Source organism: Sparus aurata, chromosome 8 (genome assembly GCF_900880675.1).
Source record: "Sparus aurata chromosome 8, fSpaAur1.1, whole genome shotgun sequence".
NCBI classification, from domain to species: domain Eukaryota; kingdom Metazoa; phylum Chordata; class Actinopteri; order Spariformes; family Sparidae; genus Sparus; species Sparus aurata.
The window spans coordinates 30,319,632-30,342,702 of NC_044194.1; the positions used below are offsets into that span (position 1 = coordinate 30,319,632).

General features: G+C 41.0%; 1 protein-coding gene across 1 annotated transcript in view; it reads left to right on the plus strand.

The window, feature by feature from the left end:
* nrn1la (neuritin 1-like a) overlaps positions 1-23,071 on the plus strand; it is a 104,117-nt gene that overhangs the window by 47,168 nt on the left and 33,878 nt on the right. The window contains exon 4 of the mRNA XM_030425733.1: positions 20,492-20,636. Within this exon, the coding sequence (XP_030281593.1) occupies positions 20,492-20,636 (145 nt within the window). The remainder of the gene's footprint in view (positions 1-20,491; positions 20,637-23,071) is intronic.

Sequence of the window (23,071 nt, forward strand, 5' to 3'; positions counted from 1 at the left end):
TCTCTGTGTTCACTATCTATCTAGTGGCATCTATGCAACACACACCCTTGTGTTAAAGCTGTTTTCTGTCAAGTGTGAACCAGACATGACTGCTGAAAAGTAAAAAGAGAGATATTAAAGAAACTGAAACCGACCATCAGATTCTTGGTCAATAATGGAATCATGTGGCTAATGAAGCTGTCTTAGATTTGAGCCTCTGGCTATCTTCTTCTTCTTCATCGCAGCAACAGCTGAGGCTCGTAGATTTAGTAGTTTTTAGAATCATTGTATCAAAGTTGACTTTTGCTGATGATCAGAGGTTTATCTGGTCTCTTTGCTGCATTAGTAGAGGATGCTTTCTGAATTGCTAACTTGTTCTGTTTTCCTTTCAGTATGTACTGCAGCTGCCCTTTCAAAGTGCATACTTTTACATACAGTATGCATACAATTGGGACATACTGTACGACTTCATCATGACAGTGCGCCTTGAACTTTGACCCTCTTTCTCCTATATTCTTCGCAGCCATTGCGCTAAATTATGGAGTACAAAGAACGCTCATACATAAATGTGTTTTCATCTGTAACTGTCATATGGTAAATGCACGTGCATTTCTGTAGCGTTTGACCACTCAAGGCCACTCAAGGCGCTTTATAACACTTCTCACATTCACACACAAATTCATACACTGATGGTAGAGGCTGCCAAGAGGTCATCAGGATCAATGTGGGGTCAGTAAGCTGCCAAAGGTTTGTGGTCGCTCGGCTTTGTTTATACTTGCGTGACACACCACAACATATGTGACGTATCTTTCGCTGTACAGAGGATCGTGCGTCAGATTAGCCAGAAAGCATGCTGGCTTTCATACTGCAAAATGTCATGTCGGATATAGTAGAACATCCTGGTATTTTTGGCATACTGCATTTCATACTTACTTTACATACATACTTCATATTGGGACATACTACATCTTTTTTCTGGTATACTAATAAATAGCATGGTAGTATGGGTACTACAGGGGTAGGACATGCAGTTCACCATGATATCGCTGCTGGGTTTGGTAACAGGCACAACAAACATGTCCGACCACACAAAACAACACCCTTTAGTGAAGCTGGGTGTAATCACAAACAAAGTGTGGGCTCCAGTCATGTGAGAGAAACAGCTGACACTGTAAAAACCAGTGCACCACAGTTAATATCCAGCGCTGCTGAAGAATGGGATTCATGCAATGAATGTCAATAAACCACATAAAGTAAAACTGTAAAAGTCTGACCTTACTAATACATGTTTGAATAACATTTTTGAGCAAAGAATATACGACCCAAACAGTCATTCTGTATACTGATCAGTCAGAGTGAATGTTAAACACGGAAGCCAGCATATGCCTTTTTATGTTTTAATTCTAAAAATATATTTACTTAAATAAACTCCTCTTGATAAGTGGAGATAAGTTTCAAAGCAGTGGTGATGTATGTGAAGGGGAAAAGGTGAGCTGTCTGGCACCTCCGAGAGAACAAATCCAAGACATTAAAAGAGTCTCTTTGAGTGTCCCAAACAATCTAAATAAATGTGAAAACCTCACCAAGGTCAAAAAATGTGTCACATCTTTCAAAACAACGACATAAATCACTGTGCACGGTGTCACTGTGTATTACTTAATTTAATGAGCTTGACATCGTTCTGTCTCTTGAGGACGCATGCCACATTGATCTCTGAGTATTTTCCTCTGAAAATACAAACACAAAGAAATATTTTTGCCCACTCAGACATCTTTAAACACTTTGAAGAAAACATTATACAAAATACTTTTTGCAGTTCGGCATCCCTACAGTTTTCCATGACAAGTCAATCATATACCGTGTGTGCATTTGTTCCGATTACATCACTTATGATCAAGGGCAAAGATATTGAATTTCTAAACAACTTGCAATAATCTGGCTCATGTTACTGTGGCTAGTTATTTGCTGTTACATAAAGAGTGACCTTTGATGTAATGCAGTTAAAAAAGGATTGATTATGAAAATATTCTTTTTTTTTTCTACTGCTGAAGTTATAACTTTTCCCGAAGTTACAGGGTGTGTTCAAAGTCACCCACTAATGTACTTTTCATCCTTAGTATGACTTCAAGTTGAGTATGTACTGCACTCGGACTGCATAGTCTGTGGATTTTGTGTGCAAGAGAAATGACCAGATGTATACCACACTGGGAAGTAGCTTCATAACTTGTGCCTGGGTAGCTAGCTTACCAGCCGAAAAACTGCCTTGCTGGTCGGCTTACAGTCCCCTCTGGCCTCCGGTCACACAGACCAGATGATGATGAGCTGATGAACATTTTGTTTACTGTGTTGCATTTATTCTGTTTATTTTCCATTTGTAGCGCTGCTTTAGGTAAACACACAAATCCTCCTCCTGCTTCTGGCTCTTTGCGCTCTCAGCTGCCTCGGCTCCGCAGCGTGCTCTTCAGCTTGTTAAAGCATGCCGACAGTACCTGCTAACATTGCTCTGTTATTTCACCTTAATAATTTATACTTAAAAATCAATCATGAACCATAAACAACAGCCTTTACCATGTCTCTTTACGTTTTATCTTTTAGTTTGCTTTAAAAAAAAATACTGGGTAATACTGGATAATATATAATACTGGCTGCATTGAGTGGCGGGCATAATGTTGATTTACCTTTGTGATACACATGGATGTGTAAAGGAGATGATACCGTGATCCGTTTAGTTTTGTGATGCAGTGGAGACGTACTGGTTCAGTGTGAACAGTCTGCTGTTAATAACATTCTGTAGTATGGGGTGTATGTTAGCACGTGATTTTGAACAGAGCCACTGTAAATCACCTATGTACCTAGGTGCCCAACCATGTTCACGCTCACAGCAGGTGGCAAAATCCAGTTGAGCTTGGCCTTGTTGCCCGTGGTGACGCCGCCCTGTAATCAAAGTTCCCAGTCCAGTCAAACTCTAAGCTCCACGGCTAACTGAGCCATGAGCTAATTGACTAACAGTAGCGAGCTACAGCCAAGGATAGCCAAACCAGAGGTCTCCAGATTATGGTTCAGAGAAAGGTACTTTGCTCAGCATAAAGCTTCAAAATTGCCTTGGACAAAACAGCTGGAGCTGTGGAGTGTGATCAAATGCGTGCGGTCAAATGTAATTAACGGAAAGAGTGGAACAACTCGGTGCTGTGCTGTGTGCTTAAAAGTTGAGTATATTCAAACTTCCAAAAACTGCTAGAAATAAAAAAAAAAAAGCAAAGAATTCAGGAGAGGAGCACTTGCAGTGCATTTCTAGCTTCTTGCAACGGCCTCGCACAGACACAACATATGAAGTGGATGAGATGATTCATCGCAGATCAATTTGGTGATTTTATTTCATGCTGCTCTGCCCAAACTTGGTTGGAGCATGCAGAGAGTCTCCTCATAACCTGACATCATCTAACACTACCTAGCTTTTCATGCCCCCACAATGTTTAACCCAAGTCGGCAGCAATGGTGGTGCATTGTCCAATCAATTTATATTTTACGGTGTGGTTACAAAAGAAAGTAAGGCATAAATTGTTGCTCATTAAACAAACAGTTATAATCACAGCACAAAAAAACATACACTTATTAAATTATTTTGTAATTGTAATGCTGTATTAGATCTAAAACACACTATATGTAGGCTATAACATACCAATAAGGAAATCCTGATAGAAACCATTTTAAGACCAAAGTCTGATCAGAAATCCAATAAAAGTCAGATACAATGCCGTATCAGATCCAAAATATTCTATAATTAAATGCTATTTTATCTTTACTTCCAAATGATGCTGTAATTAGAAACAACATTAAGTGCTACTTGTTTCTAACGTGACCCAATGATTGCTTCATTAAACAACACAGGCTGTAATTAATGGAAATAATGATGAATGTGATGCCATGTTATATCAGGGAAAACCTTTATGATAGTAGGACAAAACTCTCAAACCAGAACATTTTGGTTTCTGTCATTAAAAAAGCCACACTGTTCCGTCCCACCAAACCAGCCCGCTGCTGAACTCTTTACTCAGCGAGGAGAGGGGTGATGAAAAACAAACAAGGATGGGACAGATTTGTTGCAACATAATCACTGAGAGGCTCTTTTTTTTCTGGGAGTAAAATAGCTTGTTTTCAGTGCCCCAATGCTTAAGGGAAAGAAAAAAAACACACACTTCTGGAAATATTTCAGTTGAAATGTTGCCATGTTGCAAATGAAGAGTTGCATTTGTTTTCCCCAAAAGTACCTAAAAACTTGGATTAAGTATCTCCCCCTGAGCAGCGGCGAAATTTTGTTTCAGCAAATTGCCCCCAAAGCGAGGGGCGTACAGCAAAATCTGTTCCAACGGCTACACTCTCATCTATTTCAGTGAATCCCAGCTGTTTTAGGACATCATTTTCTCCTTTTTGGAAAATGAAACTAGATGTTTGTGACGCGTTTTTGAAGATTTACATCTTAATAGGTATAAATGAACATGATCATAAAGGGTAGAAAAATGGTAAAGTATCCAGAGCGGGACTTACACACTGTTAGTCCTTTCTTGGGATTTGTTGACAACGACAAAATGTCAGATAACACCCCTCTTATCTTTGAACAATATCACATTGACATTTTATCGCACAAGATTTGTTGCAGTGAGAGCAACATTTCCTGACATCAATAGTCCTAAACAATTCAGCCGGTCAAATATTATTTATCAGTGCAATTCATCAACTCCTCTCAGAAAACTGCTTTTCTACATTTCTTCATCTCTTTTATCCCTTTTATCTCTCTCCGATCACAATCAATCTGCAAAGCCTGTATGTTTTTCTCGCTGTCCATATCAATCATTCACTCCACCTCTCTACTCCCAGTGCTCTCTCGCTCTCCCTGGGCTCAGTCTTAGTTCAGATTTGAAATATTAATCAAGGCAGGTTGAGAAGCAGTTGATCAGCTGTCCCTTCATTGATCTGCCGGCTCCCTTCAGCACTGATGTGTCCCATGCAGCCCCGCAGAGTTATACTTCTAATAAGCATTAGTAGTTTTTTTTCTCTCTCCTTCTTTTTTCTTCTTATGTCCTCATTTAAGTCTCCTTTCTACTTAACATCCCTGTCTTTGTTGGCCCATGTCTTCATGTCACGAGGTCCAGATTTTGAAAGCAGGGACATTTCGATCCCAAATTTTAAACCAGCCATCTTCAGCTTGGCCCTGCTGGGGCCGTCCATTCAAATTCATGCCAGTGAGCGCACATCTGCACTAACCTTGACAGATTCTTGCCACTAACTAATGGGGAGTCCTGCAAAAGCTTTAATAATTCTCTGTGGAGCCAGACTATTTAAATTCTGTTGGCTATGTCTTAGACTTATTCAATGATTTATTTTCCTTACCTGCTTATGCCCTCTAAGGGGAATGAAACGTATTCCTGCATCCACTAAAGAGGTATCAGAGCCAGATCCTGAACAGTGAATGTACATCAATGGATGTCAGCTTGCTGGCCATGTCCAGGAGACTTTTTAGGAGTCTTTATCGGCATTTCAACAGCATGAGCCTAGTTGTACTAACCCAATAACCCTAACCCTGATCTGAAGGAAACACTTTAAGGTGGCCCAGGGACATTCAGGGTTGAGTTTGCAGAATTGAACATCACTGACTGGTTACACACCCCTCAAGAGTGCTAGCAAATGTACATACATTTCTGTGTTGTTGCTTTTCAGCCACGCTATCTTAACATGGCACTAAGGTGGCAATGTCTCTTGGTCAATCGAGCCATCGCTTTGGTCCAGATTGAAATTTCAACTATATGATAACATAACAACTACTGCCACGATTCTGTCCGCGAGACTGAATCCCACTGTCCCAGTGTCTCCTGACTTTACCTCTTTACCTTTTGCCTTTTGACATTTTTTGTTTTACTTGAATGGTCACCCCAACTTCTGGATTAATTGTGATGAGGCTTGGTCACTTATGGTTCCCAGAGGATGAGCCATACTTCTAGCTTTATTCATATCTAGTAATCCATTTATGGTTCCCAGAGGATGTAATGTTAACTGATGATGTTAACTCCCCTCAGCATAAACTGTAAAACCTCTGATGCCCCTTCACTTTTCGTCTAGCACCGCTGTGAGATCAAAGTTTTAGTTTGTCCAGTACTTTGTTTTATGACCAAATACCTGCTAAACTAAGAACATTCCTCATCAGCATCACCTTTACTTTGCGTTTTGTGCCAATAACCAAAAGTTATAATGGCATGATGACATTGTCAGTTTGAGTATGTTATGGCATTTTTATATGTTAGTTGTAGAATTGCCGATGATGTAAACTCTCAGTTGTATTTACCCAAACTCAACAGTCCCTAAATAGAAACTGAAGTCAACAGGGAACTTTAGACTTGAGATCATGGGACAATCAAAAAGGCTCTCATTACATGAACACCTGTGGTTAGTATACAGGATCGTGACATGAAGGTTCTTATGTGAGAGAACCACAGACAGTTAAGTCCATTCACTTGTCCCTGGGGATCGTTCTTGCTGTGAGGCCACACAGTGTTAAAACACAACCATTAGAGTTGAACCACTCGGCCGTGTCAGACCCCCCCTGTGACCTCAGCATGAGGTGAAAAAGGTTCAGTCAGGCCTTGAAAACAGATATTTAGTTTACCATCCAAACCAGAAAATACAAAGTCCTGCCAGTTGAACAGATGTGCTTCCCTGCCTTGATTTCCCAGTTGCATCCAAGAACTAATTTCAGTTTGAATAGTCACTGGTGGAGATAACCATATAGGACATTTCTAAAGAGGGTCCCTTTCAAGGGAAATGTAAAAATCCAAATCAGTGCCTCACAGTAGAGCATGGACACCCAACCCGTTTTGATAAAAATGTAGAGATGATGTCCAGGTTTATCGCAAATCTTTGGTCTGAACACAGCTTCAGACGTTAAAAACAGCACGCTTGTCGAGTTCGGGTAGGACATGGTTACTATTCTCTTTTAGTGTCTGGTTCTCCTCAAATGTCTTTGAAGTGAACCAGGTTCAACAATTTGTATTTTCAGGTGGAGTTATGTATGGAAACTATTTCTTGGCAAACACCATTCAGGAGCTGCAACTGTGCATGGCGTACTTCACAGTGAGGTTGCCAAGTTTGGTGCGTGCCCTCACACAGAGCAAAACCTAAAACATGTGCTCACCGATACCTGAAAACCTGAGCTGTAGCAAGCTGAAGATGGTGCAGAGCAGATGGATATAAAAGAACTCCTAAACCACATATTGTCATTTTTACAAATCTGTTTTTGTACTGAACAAACAAGATGCACCATGTTGTTTTGTTGCCTGTAGATATAGTGGAATGCAGCCTTTTCTAGTGTTAAAAAGGGACTGTTACAGTGACCTCACACTTTTAACAAAATAATAAAATAGTTTTTCCTTGTATTTCTAATGATAATTTCCCTAAATATTCTCCAAATGTTCTCAATGACTCCATTGTCCATCACTACCAAGTCTAGCTTTCTTGCCTACTTTCTCCTCTCCATCTTCACCTCTTTTTCTCTTGCACCTGACCTCTTTTTTACTTCTCCGGCTCTTTTTCCTCCTGAGGTCTTCATTAAAACTTGATGGAGATGAGTGAAGCCAATAATCTTCAGGCACCGTGAACAACCCTGCCTGAAATCAATAGGTTTCCTCGAAAAAAATAAAAAATAACCCCATACGGAGTGAATAGGGAGGTGGGAGAAGGTCTGGTTTATTAAATATTAATCAGCAGGTCTCTGGGGAGAGGGGGGGAGAGTTGTGGTGATGCGGTGTCTGGCCCAATTAGTATCTCCTGTTCACCTGCCAGGCTCCAGCCGCGGCTCCACTCTGACTTTTACTCAACACGACAAGCCACTTCTGGGACAGTCACACTCTTCAGGAGCATTATCCCCGCCGTCTTGTACACTAATCATGACATGATGCATCTGTGGCTGTCACACCCTTGAAGGGGGGCATCTCAGCTCAGTGAAATATCCGTCTCTACCGGCTCCGAAATGATCTCACTCTTCAGAAGAGCCGGCTGTCAACAAGTCACGATGAGGCCCCCTCTGGGATGAGCTAACTCTTACCATTGTCTCAGCTTTTTGGGTTACCAGTTATGACAGCCTATGGGACTGTGTTACTCATACTAAAACACTTATTTGCAGTTGGGATATATTGACAGAGGTGTGAACGACTTAAACATCTCTTAAACATTTTAGCAAACTACCGTGTGTGGTGATGACAGACTGACTTTCTTTGTGAGCAGTCATGTTACTGAGGCAGTGAACATCACAGTCGCCAGACTGACAGCATGGTTGTCTGTCCTGCTATCATGTTATTATGTTAATACTGACTGCTGAACTAGTTTGTTTTAAGCAAGATAGTCTAAAAGAAAGGGGGAGAGAAAAGTTGTGTGTCAGACATTGGTGAAGAGATCATTTCGTGGTTACACTTGGATGATGATGTGAGCAAAGAAAGAGACTGGCCTCATTATGTAAGTGATGAGAGATGCAACAGTCAATTGATTAGTTGTCAACTATAAAATTAATCACTAACTATTTGATGATTTATTATACAGCTTTAGTGTTTTCTTTTCAGAAGAAAAAGTGAAAAGTAAACGTGAATATTTCAGGTTCCTTTACGCCTCCATCCTCATTGTCCGGAAATTTAGTTGCTTCCTGTTTTGTTTTGCAAATGTTTCTCCTCATGTGTCATGTTCCTGTTTTGCACTTCTTATCTTGTGTTTTCCCACCGTTTTTGAATGTCTTTTGTTAGTTTCACCTATCCCTTATAAATCCTCCCTCCTTCCTGTATTTAAGTCAGCGTTTCCACTCACTCTCTGTCTGTTCCTGTTCTTGCTCCTTGTGTCTTGACTGTGTTTGCTGCCTGTGTTCCTTGTGCCAACCTAGTTTGTACTTAATGTGGTTTCCTGCCCTTAGATTCTTGCTTTTTATTGTCTGCCTTTTGCTTTGTTTGCATTTGGATCCCTTTGCTACGACAGTAAACTGAATAATGCCAACACACCACACTTGTCCGATTCATCACTTACTCTCTAGTGCTTGCTTCGTACACTGGGAACCTGAAATGTCCCCGCATTGCTGATTTAAAAGAAGCAGGCAGGTCTTTTCATTTGAACTTGCCATCGTGAATAGTCAGTCATGGTGTGTTCTCCTTCATCTTGTGCCTTCTTCTGCTTTTTCAGCTCAATGGCTGTTGGAAAACAGCTGTTCTACTGGATTGGAGTCTGTATCTTGCCATAGTGTAATTGACTGAGGCACTTTCAGGATGAACACATGTATTCTTACACCCAGTACCTGATATTAACATGGAAAAATATGTATTTTTTAAAAAGGTCAAAGAAACAATGACAAAAATCAAAACACAGCAGAAAACACTGACCCTCCCTACGATGAAATAGTCCAACAGGGAATCAACATTATTTAACAGGGTTGAGCGAATTAAGAATATCATCTGGGGAAAAATATGTCAATGTCCTTTCCTCGTTGGGCAATTATTAAAGAACTATTCCTGTAAATAGTTCTCTTACTCTTGTGATCAAAAACGTTGATCTGAAGCTCAGTTCTAAGGCTGTTATAAATAATAAATACAGCAACTTCAGATCAACTCATATCAATTTCAAACTTAAATGAACAACTTCCAGTTTAAGCCCCACCACACTCGAGTATGGAAACGAAAACAGATAATTCAATTGGTTGAACAAATACAGGTGATGGTGTGCTCGCTTATCCCTTCTACTGAAGCAGGTCTGATGCAGGTCTTTTGTTGACCTGCCAGGCAACTCCGGCAACAATCGACAGGAGCAGAGGAAACTGAATTAATATCATGAAAATTAAATGACTGAACTTGATAGCAATAATGCAGCAAAACTGACAAAGTCTGTTCAGTAAATGTGTGCACTTTAAAGAGATAACAATGCTGTCATTCATTTCTAATAAAGCTTAATTAAGCATTAGTAGAGTTACTGTATTTTGGTTTTGCTCATATCCATAAAATTCAAACAGGATTCAAATTGTTAGTGATAATCTTTGCAGTTTAAGAACATCTACAGTATTCGCTCATGTCTTTCCTGCTTTTATTAAAGACATATTGGACTCACGCATGGACCCGCCGCTGTTGCAGGGCCAGCTGGTTAGTAGCTAACTTTAGTGGATATCTCTGCAACACAACACATCAGGTTGCTGTAACGAGGCAACTGGACGTGTTTCAGTTTTTTGAAGACGTTTCAACTCTCATCCAAGAGGCTTCTTCTGTTCTTTACAGGCCACTTCTGGCCCTTGAGAGCCTGCAACTCCCCTCCAGTTAGTTAGAAGAGAAGAAGACCAGTGCAGTTGCCTACAATCCAGCACCTAGAATTACTATCACCTGGGTGACTGAGAACCTGTGTCAATAAAACTGTTATTTCTTCACATTCTGTTGATAATTTCAAATCACTTTTTGAAAATGAAATTCAACTAAAATTCTTACATATTGCCCCTTTAAGTAGACTTATAATTGCAGGACATTTATTTGTAATTAGGTATTTCTGCACTGTTTTTTTGTTTTTACTTCACTTAAGAATCCTTGTACTTCTTCCACCACTTTTCCACCACTAATAATTGCCAAGATTACAAATAATAAACATTATTGTACATTAAACATAACACATTTTACAGTATACATCATACATTATCAAACATTAATTATAAACAATGAATTATCATCTCTGTACACACACTGAATGATTGTTTGTGGATCTGTTTTAAAATTGAAGACCACAGTTTCCATCAGCTCTATTTCCCATGAGAGCGAGTTCCACTCTGTGTCACACTCGCTCATGTATATGCAGTGATAACTATTCAAACACTGTAACTCAATAGGCAGGTAGTCATTGGTGTGCATTGCTCGTTGAGAGACAGCGGCTTGGAGATGAATGAGTAAATAGTTTGATTCAAATAGAAGAAAGACAGGAAGAAGCAACAGATGGCAAAAGAAAGAAGCTGCCATAACAATTCACTGCACCTCTTTTTGTCTCCGCCTTCTCCATCACTCTCCCAAGAGAGAGGAGCAAAGTTAGGATCGAGGTAAGAAGACACGAGGGGAATGATGCATCAGCCTAAAAACAAATATATTCCAGAAAGGTGTGTGTCAATCATTTATTAAATACTTTAATTTCTGTTTCCATTCAGATGACAGTTTGGATTTTCTTGACACACGTCAGATGGTCTGATGATTCATCTATTAATCACTTGTCTCTTCTCCATCTTAAGGAACTACCCCTCTCCCACATCGTCAGGGATTGGGATGTAGAGACTACCACCAACATCAGAAAAAGATCAAGAACAGGGAAATGTTGTAGCCTGATTCTATGACTGATCTGCCCTTTCCCCTCACTACATTATTCAGTATGATCAATTACTAAGTAAATGTATCTGTCCTGCCGACATCATTTTCAATCAATGAGGCTGCAGGAGAAAATTGCAATGAGGACAATTTAGGATGTGGATTGAAGAAATACTGCCGCGTCAGTTAGCGGGCATATCCTCGTCATCTGTCCTGTCCAGCTCCAGTTATATGATGCTTATTGCAACTACAATAGAAGATTGGTGTGTAATGCTGGTCACATTACATTTTATATCAACATAAAAAAATTAATTAATGTATCTGACAAGTTGCAAAATGGTGATACAGAACATATCAGTAAAATGTTCACTGACTGTATGAACTTCATTAGTTTTTCCTTTCATATCCACCACTTCAATACCAATGTCCACTCATGGCACATACAGTATTATTAAAGTTGTAATGCCTATGATTAGGCCCACATCTTGTGAAATAACTGAATACTCAAAGCTGGGGTTGGTAGAATTGTACAAACGAGCAAGCGCAAGCTACATTTTGAAGGCATCCAAGCAAAAAAAAATCCCACCTCCTCTGAAAAACGTAAATTCAAACAGCCTGACTACACCAACACTGACTGCCCTGTAGCCCTCGCTGGCCAACTAAGAGATGTGTAAGTGTTTAGTTAGCGACGTAACACATCTTTTTTACTTCATTAAATACATCAACAACATATGTTGTTGCATATCTGTCACATATGTACCAAAAGTCCAAAAAGGCCACTGTTTGTTTCTGGGCTGTCTTCATCAGAGGTGTCTGTGTGTAGTTTGGTGATGAAAGAATTCTGCAGAGGCAAGGCTGGGTGGAATGAAGAGCAATCTTTTTATTGAAACTGATCTCAAGCTTGCGTCCATCCCAGTGTGGCCGCACCTTGGTGTTCCCCAATATCAATTTTGCCCTCTGCTCTACCAGAAATCCTCTCGGACCTTCGATTTCGGAAATCTACAAGTTACCACCCCACTTTCTCTGCCTGTGCGGGCCTTTTTAAAGTCCCTTCGCCCACACCTACCTTCTTCTTCTAATTGGTCACTTTGGTGGATTGAGGGTCCATCTATCCAACAGGAGAAGGAGGAGTTGGTCTGCCTCCCTGCTCATCTCCTGTAAATCACCTAACTCTGTTGCTGTCACTCCTCGCACCCTAAAAGAGACCAATATCTCTCTGTCCTTACATGGAAATGTATATGCTTGAACATCTCCAAACATCTGGCATGAATGAAAAACTCAGTTTTAATGCTCTGTAGGGGCCTCGTCCACTAGCTAACTTTTAATGCACACACAGAGCAGATAAATGGCTCCTTGGGCCCCTGGTCATGTAAACCCCACACCGGTCACAATTAACTCACCATAAGGAAAAACAACTTGTCACTGTAAAATCATAGCTCCGAATATGTAGTTGCCCAGATACCTCACCACCTAGTGAGATTGTTACTCCTTACTGCTGTAGGTGTGCTTTTTGCTATCATTAGCTCCTGAACGAGTCTGTGCAGTGGCTCAGTTCTTTGGCTCAGGGGCTGTGTGCTTTGTGTAACTGAAGCAACTGCTGCTCAGATCAATGTTGTCATTGCTAACTGTATCAAGTCTTTCCTCGTGTCTCATTCACATTTACGAAAACACCTTTACACAACAACACAATTTTATCATAATGAACATAAATGGAAATCATGGTGCTCTTTCTCTTCCATTCTTTGGCAACTAGCTTGTTAATAGTAGCTTTAGTAATATATCAGCCTAGCCCTGTGGAAGACTCCAGTCATGCGCAATGAGTGCAGAGTGCATACAGGTAGGTGCGTAGGTATACAGACGGGTAGCCTTTATATAGGCCAAATGGGACTATTGGTTGGTCTTATTAGACGCCTATGACAGCCACAGTAACTGGATTTTTTCTATTCTCTGTCAGAGCATTTGTTTTTTTGCTTACTGTCGGGATGTTGAGAGATTTTCTCCAAATATAACAAAATATACCTCTGGAGTAACTTATCAACCATAGGGTATAGCAAGCACTACCAGATCAGCTACCAGCTGCTCCTAGTTCCAGATCCCTCACTGAAGTTAAAATGATCCAATGATTAAAAATGGCAAAAAATACCTGTCTGTCTTGAAAATTCTGTTTTCCTGAACCATTACAATCACAAATACATTGTGTTTCCTGTCACTGCTTCACAATACATAAAATATAAAAGATTTCACCAAATAATCAGTTTAAATGTGACATTAAAAGCAAAGAGAAACTGGGATTGCTCTATGTTTAAACATACTTGGCCAATAACGCTGACCTGGCTGCAGTCTATTGCACTTGCATTAGCAGTAACTCGACACAGCTCTGACACGGCTGCAAAAGAGTGAGCAGTTAACACTTAGTCTGATATTAATGAGATCAGTGTAGGATTACGTGTAGGATTACATGCTGATCCCACAGCTGGAATGGCGGACTCCACCACCTCCACTTAAAACTAATGTATATAGAGGTAATTGGTAAATGTAAATATATCACAATGGTGATTGCAGAACAAATGCTGACATTAAAAAACAAATTTGATTTCATGGTAGTCTTAAGGATCATTACTTTAGAGTAAAGATTGGCAATGTTGGTTAAATGCAGATAAAGTCTACAGTGAATTGAAGCAAAAGACACGATGTGTTTACTTCACTCACATAATCCAACCAAATTGCTTTAATTGCCCAAACCCAGCCACTCACTGATATGAGTCCCATATCCAGCCCCAAGTCTCATACTGATACATCAAAAGAATCAAATTAGTATTATAGAAACGTTTATAAGACAGGGTCTTCCTGTTGCTACATTTCTAGCTCAGATACAAATTCTTAATCCTGCATTCAAAACTCTATTTGAATCATTGATAAATCTTGAGATGTGGGTGGTGGGCCTAATTTAAATCTCTGAAAACAGGTTGGAAATGTCGAGAAAGGATGAAGAAGCTTTGAGATGAATGAGGCAAGCAAGATTGAAAATGTAAAAAGCCTGTGATGGAATAATTCTATCTTCTGTTTTCATGGTACTTTACCTCTCCTCCAAGTCTTCTCAGGAACTCCGATTTACATTCATTTGCCGCTGCTTAAAAAAGATGAGAAAAGATCAGCCTAATCAAACAACAGTGCCCACGTCCAGCTCTCTGCAGTGTGTACATAAAAGGAGTTCCCTGTGATTTCAGTACTCTGTAAGTGGTGGTAAAATACCAAAACGATTGAATGATTGCTAATAATTATTTCAAAAGACATCAGACAAATATAAATCTCCCTGGAGGATTTTTTCCTCCTCAATCGGACTCAACAAACAGCTTTGGGGCTTTGATGAGATGCTGTAAATATCTATGTACAAAGTAAATGACTTATGAGACTCAGGGGCGCGCGTGTGTCTGTGTGTGTGTGTGTGTGTGTGTGTGTGTGTGTGTGTGTGTGTGAAAACACGAAGCATACACTGACTTTGATAAGTCAGAAGCTCCAGCAGAGGACGAAGCTCCAATAGAGAGTCGGAGTCATGCCTCTTCTAGTTCCCTCATTCGATATTATTTCGGCAAAAACACTTAATATGGTGGTGAATGGAGAGAGACAAATATGTTTCTGATCCCGTTTGAATTGTGCCATGAACTAGACATATGATGTCTGTCAATTTAAAAGATAACTTTTCAACTTAAGAAAGACTGTGAAAATAGGTAAGTACAATTCACTCCCAACAGTCATGTAAGTGACGTCGTCTCATTGAATTGTCACCAAAGCCTGTAGCTTAAACATTGTAGAGCTGCTCCTGTATATTAGCAGCTTGCAGAACTAACAAACTACCCTTTCACATAACTGCAGCTGTCAGTAGGACCACTTTTATTGGTATGTTAACCTTTGTTTTGGCTATTTTGGGATTATGTTTTATGCAAGACACAAAACCAGATGATATTTGACTTTCTTTACAAGAAACTATGACTTTCTTGACTTGGAAAATTATCTTTTAAACTGACTAGCATTATACAGAATGCGTGATTCATGGCACAATTATAATATTATTTGGCTCTCTCCATTCACTGACATAAAAAGTTTTTTTCAGTTAAAAGGTCCCATGGAGCAGAAGGGCCATGGCTCCAGTTCTCTATAGGGGTCTCTCCACAATTTCCGACATGAACAACAGATTTCCTGTCAGGCTCCTGTTTGGACTGTATTTTTTGGGTGGAGATACACTTACAAATGATCCGTCATGTTGTGATTTGTTACCTCAAAATTGAAATTATTGTAAGCAACATTAAAGTAGAAGAACGCCCATTATTTCACACCTGCCACTGAAATGCATCTATAATATACACAAAAATGAAATGAAATGCTTACCTTAGGTCTTCAGTCACACATAAAATGTCCATTTTTACATACATTTACATACATTTTATGTATGGTTAGATAAGTGTTAAGTAATCCATAAATAAAAAAAATATTGAATAATATTTGAAACATTTTGAACGGTTATTGTGTGATTAAAATACATAAAGTCAGTGTTTTGTGGAAATAAATTTTTTTTGTGTTTGTGTAAAAATCTGCTCCCTCAGGTGTGTGCCTTAGGAAAGGCACACACCTGTCTATATAAGACCTTACAGCTCACAGTGCATGTCAGAGCAAATGAGAATCATGAGGTCGAAGGAACTGCCCAAGGAGCTCAGAGACAGAATTGTGGCAAGGCACAGATCTGGCCCAGGTTACAAAAGAATTTCTGCAGCACTCAAGGTTCCTTAGAGCACAGTGGCCTCCATAATCCTTAAATGGAAGAAGTTTGGGACGACCAGAACTCTTCCTAGACCTGGCCATCCAGCCAAACTGAGCAATCGTGGGAGAAGAGCCTTGGTGAGAGAGGTAAAGAAGAACCCAAAGATCACTGTGGCTGAGCTCCAGAGATGCAGTAGGGAGATGGGAGAAAGTTCCACAAAGTCAACTATCACTGCAGCCCTCCACCAGTCGGGGCTTTATGGCAGAGTGGCCCGACGGAAGCCTCTCCTCAGTGCAAGACATATGAAAGCCCGCACAGAGTTTGCCAAAAAACACATGAAGGACTCCCAGACTATGAGAAATAAGATTCTCTGGTCTGATGAGACCAAGATTGAACTTTTTGGCGTTAATTCTAAGCGGTATGTGTGGAGAAAACCAGGCATTGCTCATCACCTGCCCAATACAATCCCAACAGTGAAACATGGTGGTGGCAGCATCATGCTATGGGGGTGTTTTTCAGCTGCAGGTACAGGACGACTGGTTGCAATTGAAGAAAAGATGAATGCGGCCAAGTACAGAGATATCCTGGAAGAAAACCTCTTCCAGAGTGCTCAGGACCTCAGACTGGGCCGAAGGTTCACCTTCCAACAAGACAATGACCCTAAGCACACAGCTAAAATAACAAAGGAGTGGCTTCGGAACAACTCCATGACCATTTTTGACTGGCCCAGCCAGAGCCCTGACCTAAACCCAATTGAGCATCTCTGGAGAGACCTGAAAATGGCTGTCCACCAACGTTCACCATCCAACCTGACAGAACTGGAGAGGATCTGCAAGGAAGAATGGCAGAGGATCCCCAAATCCAGGTGTGAAAAACTTGTTGCATCATTCCCAAGAAGACTCATGGCTGTACTAGCTCAAAAGGGTGCTTCTACTCAATACTTAGCAAAGGGTCTGAATACTTATGACCATGTGATATTTCAGTTTTTCTTAATAAATTTGCAAAAATTTTTCTGTCAAGATGGGGTGCTGAGTGTATATTAATGAGAAATAAAATGAACTTTTTTTGATTTTAGCAAATGGCTGCAATGAAACAAAGAGTGAAACATTTGAAGGGGTCTGAATACTTTCCGTACCCACTGTACCTGAGCTGCTTGACACCACACACACAACAACATTTGTTGTTGTCACTTTTCAGATTTGGGTTTCTGCAGCAGTAAATGTAGAATTTAGAGGCAGTGCATTTACATTTAACATTAAAGCTGCCACAAGCAATCATTTTTAAATGGAGTGGACGAGATTGCTTTGTGTAATGAGAAAGGGGTTGTTTGTAGTGACACGCAGAACCATTACCAAACTCTGCAGCTCCCCTCAGTGTTTTCACTTCTTTATGTCATTGTTCTGTTGTTCCGGCCTTCACAATCATGGCGCTCAGCTGTGTCGTTTGTGGCCACAGCTGGCAGATGTTTTCAGCAAAGATGCTTTAAAAACCCAACATTTACACCTTGGTTGAACTTCAAACAGCAGCCAGACAAAGTCAACAACTGGCTGGTGAAAATGAGGAAGCGTTTAGCAGCTAATAAAAAATATATTTCTCTCCGGAATTAGGGGGATACCAAAACAAAGCCAAAAGGAGAGATGAAGGTAGTCATAAACGGAACTCTAAATTAATGCTAATGTTGCTCTGTGTGTGATGGAAGGGTAAATAGGCAACTGTTTTCTTTGAGTTGATAATATTTTAATTTTGTGTTTGCAGCTTGATCAACTGCCCCCAAGTTTCAGACATTAGTCTAAGGCCCAAACCCATTTCAAAGTTTGACCCCTACCCCTGGATTTGAGTGAAACCTTGCCCCTAAGAACAGAGTAAAGAGAGGTAGTGGTTGAATTATTCCAATATGAAATGGGACAATAATTCAAGGCCATCATCTGTCATCAGTTGACGTCGATGGTGTTTATGTTACAACCGTATATGACGTCTTCCCGTGTGGTGATTTCTCAAGTGATTCTGTGGAAAGCTGTGGTGTTGTCACAATGCCATTAACCATTTATCTGATGGAGACAGGAGAGCATGGACCCTCAGAGTTCATTCACATCTTCATGCTATCAACCAAGTTATTAGATAAAAAAGAGCACCGCTTCATTACCCAAAGTTAGCTGCACTTAGAGGCTAACATTTGCGACCTGTGCTCCCACACTGCCAGTCTGTACTGATATTAAAAGACTGGACAGGCGCAGCAACTTCACTGCCGGACATCAGTTACATTTCAGGTGTCATATGCCAACCAAGGCAGGGATGCAATTAGCCTCTTTCACACTGCCGTTTGCATGCGGGGATCCTGCGCCAATTCTCCGCACCCTCCTCTGTGTGAAAATTTCAGATGCGGAGAGGGGGGAAATTTCGCTCCGGCACTGATCCGCCTCTGGAAGTAGTATCAGGGCTGCATTATTGGTGAGCCATCCCAGTGTGAACGGATAATCCGGACGCGCGGAGCGGGGGCGTGTCGGTCGTGCAGTCTGATAACTGCACAGGTCCTTCACTCAACTAAATACAGAGAAATGTCCCACAAAGCAACGTTACAGGACCGAACAAAAGTAAGGTAGTAACTGTAACTGTCTTTGCAACTTATTTGAGGAAAACAAATACCACAGCTGTACATGGAGAAGCGTCCATCCTCCCACCTGTCCTACCAACTCTTCGTCACATTTCTGCTCAAAAAACAGCATCTGTTACCGGCAAAAAACTTGAACTCACCAAGTGATTGTGACGAAAATGAATCACCGCAACCGTCAGCCCTCCGGACCGAGACTCCAGGGAACTTTTCCCCAGAAAACAGCCTCCGTCCCCGCGAGTGACAGAGTCAGACAGCAACCTGTTTACTGATGGTGATTATGTATAATTATGTAATTTAGTGCGAAAAACTTAACTCCATCACTTTCCAGGATGTTTGGTGGGTCAGGATCTCAATCACTATACATTATAGCATCTATATGATTATAAACCGTCCGCGGGTTTAGATAGACAAGGGGAACACCTGGGAAACAACGATGTCATCAACATGACGTGGACCGTCACGCCTCTTTAGGAGCCGCAGCGCCGGCTTTCTGTGTGAATTACACACGTGAAGTTGGAGATGCTTCGCTCTGTGTGAATCACTATCGGTGGAGAATTGGCGAACCACCGCTCCGGAGATAATGCGGAGAGGCTGTGTAAAAACGGCTAATACCTCAAAATGTGGGACTACCATGCACAAATCAGCGATGATGATGTTAGCGTTAGCAAGCCTGCATGTTAGCTGGCGAGACATGAGCAAACTGGTTGTGATCGTTTTATGCTCTTTATAAAGAAAATAATTCATTGAAAAGACAAAGAGAGCTCATAAACGCTCAGTTGGGAGGGTAATAATGCCTTTACACTCCACCTTACTCCTCTATCCCAACAGGAATGACACCCTAGGCCTGGGGCCAGGAGCAAGGGGTGTGTTGGATTTGGGCCTAATGGTTCTTATGCTAGGCGATATGTCAGAGGGAAGCAGAGATCAGCAGCAAGCAGACTAATTAAAAAGAAAAGCTCACCATGTATTTAAGAGCGGACATCTGGGCACATGTCAGATTTTATAAACTTGCTGAGAACTGGCTGAGACACTTGGTGTGTGAAATAGGCCTCATGACAATTACTTAGCTCGTTAGCTGTTTTCACCCTGAGCCGACGTCTGCAGTCAAAAAGAATACAGCGGGGGTTAGCTAATCAGTCATGAACTGAGGAGGCGCTGTCAACTTTGTGTGCAGCAGAGTCATATTTGTGCTGTTTGCCGCATTCAGGAAGTGCCCTGTCTGAGCGGCGCTATCTGTTTTTGTAGATTACAGCACTTGCATGCACAGCAGACGGATTCACTCTAGCGGTGTTCCTTTAGCTCACTTGGTTAATTGGGTCTTGACTGAATTAAAAAAGCCTGTGCGTGTTGTTTTCTCTGTGTGAACGTGATCACTGAGGATGAATGCGTGTTGGACTGGGCTTTTCTCCCCTGTTGTGTTCCCATTTCCTCGTCAACGAGCCCTGACTTGTCTCGTGTTTGATGTGAGCAATCGATCAGTGGCCTTTAAACAATGAATGAGTGAGAGGGGAAAGGATTACAGATTGAAACGCAGCTGTCTGTAGCTCTGTGTGCGTGATGGATAATACTCAGCCTCTGAGTCCGTCACTGAAACAGAAAGATGACTGCCTCTATCTCTACACTTGTCCCATCTCACTCTGGTCCAACAGCTGCAGCTATTAGCAAAGTGACACAGAATGTATTTAATGTCAAATGATGCACTGATATTTCTGATGATTTCTCACTTCATGTCACACAGCGCATTCACATTCAATTTATCTTTTCTTTGTGTGTGTGTTTGGTTTTGTGTGTGTTTCCCAGTGCTAGGCCCGTGTCCTGGTGCAGAAGCCAGGAGGTGTAACTCCATCTATAAGGGTTTCGCTCAGTGTCTGATGGCTCTGGGCGACAGTCTGACGGACAGCGCCCGCAAGGATGAGGACACACACGAGATACACTCCATCTGCAGGTCAGTGTCCATGAACACACATACGGTTCAACACAAACACATTCAAATCTCAAAGCACTGAGTCTGTTAAACAGAAAGTCTGCCAAGTTTCAGTATTGAAATATGCATTTCTAAACCTTATGGGGCAGTTAGGATCAGTATTAGTTAGTATTCAGTTTAGGAGAGAGGGTTTAGAAAACAAAGACAACTCTCGAGGGGAAAGCAGTACACATTATTTGAGCTGGATCCAAGTATGCAAGTCTTTTGGAAAGAAAAGTTTAGACAAGTGTTTTACAATTCCACAAAGTCATCCTGCTATCTGATATCAATAGGGCACATCCAGGATGTATATCTGTACAATACCGCAGATCGAAGTCCCTCACTGGACCTGCTCAAATGTTATGGACTGGGCGAATACTCAATTGTGATTGGCTGCAGGGTGTCAATTAACTCCTGATATACGAACACCTATGGAAGTATTCAGTGAAACATCTGCTCACTTCTAAGTTGACTGAATGGAATTGGGGACAATAACATAGCTAGCAGGTCTTGTTAAACATACAGTCAAATTACATTTCCGGTTTTTCAAGCCTACACAATGTTTTTGACTTTTTTGACTGAATCTTGCTAACATAACATTAGCTTTCTAGCTGAGCCATTTCCAAACTCAAGAATGACCCAGCCCAATTTGAAATTAGATTTTTTTTCTGCAGCCCATCCAAAGTTGTAATCGCAACTCGGATCAACCCGAGACTCAGATGAAGTATTTCCCCTAAAAATAACACAACTTCCTTGTTCTATCAGTTCCGATTCTTTTCTTTCTTTCGCCTATTGTAAATGACCTCTCGAGGCCTACCTGCAGTACCTTCATGGCCCACCAGTGGGCTAGGGCTAGGTAGGCCCACACTTTGGGAATCACTGTTCTAGCTGATAGCTGAGCCAAACGAGGTGAGCAGACTGTTTTATCTTCTGTTGTTGAGTCGTAGGTTAGTCCTATTTACTGATGTAGTGAACGTCACTCTTCCATAAGAACCTTTTGAGCTTGTTGTTATTGTTCCGGCTATTAGTCGAACCCTCAGCTGTTGCCAGATAAACAGAGTTAAAGGGATATTCCGGCGTAAATTTAATCCATGGTCTAACACACCTTGACACAGAGTAAGACCCCCCCTCGAGAGATCAAGTTTTCCGACCGCTAGCTTATGTAGTTTTAGCAACCTCAGAAAAGACTGCACGCTAACAATACACTGCAGTCTAGGCCTCCACCAAGAAACCGCCATCAAAAAGCCACTCATAGTCACAAATAATGCAACGAGTCGATTACGAGTGCAGTTAGAAATGCTCAATTCTGTTCTTTTCCCTTTCAGCTCTCGATAATAACTGTTGTAAACTGGTAGGCAAGACACATATGAACTTTGATTGCATTTCCATGGAGTAATAATCATACATTTTCATCCTTGAGCAGCAGAACACTACTGCACTTGGTAATCGACTCGTCAGGGCTTCCCCACAACAAGCAAGCTGCCAGAGGAGAGTGATGTGTTGTGTTCGCTTTTCAATAGAAATCCGGCAAAGCTAGCAGATGTTTGATGCCTCGAACTATGTGCTGGGACCCTATTTGTACTGTTGCTGAAGTTTGGTGCCGTTCTGAGCATTATTTGTGGCTATGAGTGGCTTTTTGATGGTGGTTTCTTGGTGGAGGCCTAGACTGCAGTGTATTGTTATCGTGCAGTCTTTTCTGAGGTTGCTAAAACTACATAAGTTAGCAGTCGGAAAACTTAAACTCTCTAGCGGGGGTCTTACTCAGTGTCACGGTGTGTTAGACCATGGATTACATTTATGCAGGAATATCCCTTTAACGCTTCTGAAAAACTTTAGATTTGGGGTTAGGGTTATTTATATTGAAAATATAAATTCATTTACTTTTTTTCATTGGCAAGTGACCATGGTATAAGCATGATATTGCCCTCCCAGGGGTCCATAATCAGGAATTATTAGACTCCGCTGCATGTCGAATAGTTCTGGCCTCCACATCATCCTGATAATGAACACCTCATCGGGCATAATCCCTTACACAGGTGTACAATACTGGATGGGGGCTTTAAAGGAGTTAAATTTACTACATGGTTTAAAATAGACTCCTCTGTGTTATTATCTACATAAATAAGAGAACAGTGCTGATACAGTAAGATAAGCTGTCTGTATGATACATTTGACATGGAAAAGGGAATTCTGCACGGTGGATATTGAAGATGCTGTCGTACCAAACTGACATCATGACTCATCTGATATTTCTGCCTCCATTGTTGCAAACTAGATTTTCATTTGCCATTTAGAGTGTGAGAGAATGTGCCTTTGACAGGCACACGTCACAGGATGGTGATAAAGTCCCTGATAAAATAAAAAATGATTATACTGACTATGATTATATGAGAGGACTACTGAGTCCTCCATTCACA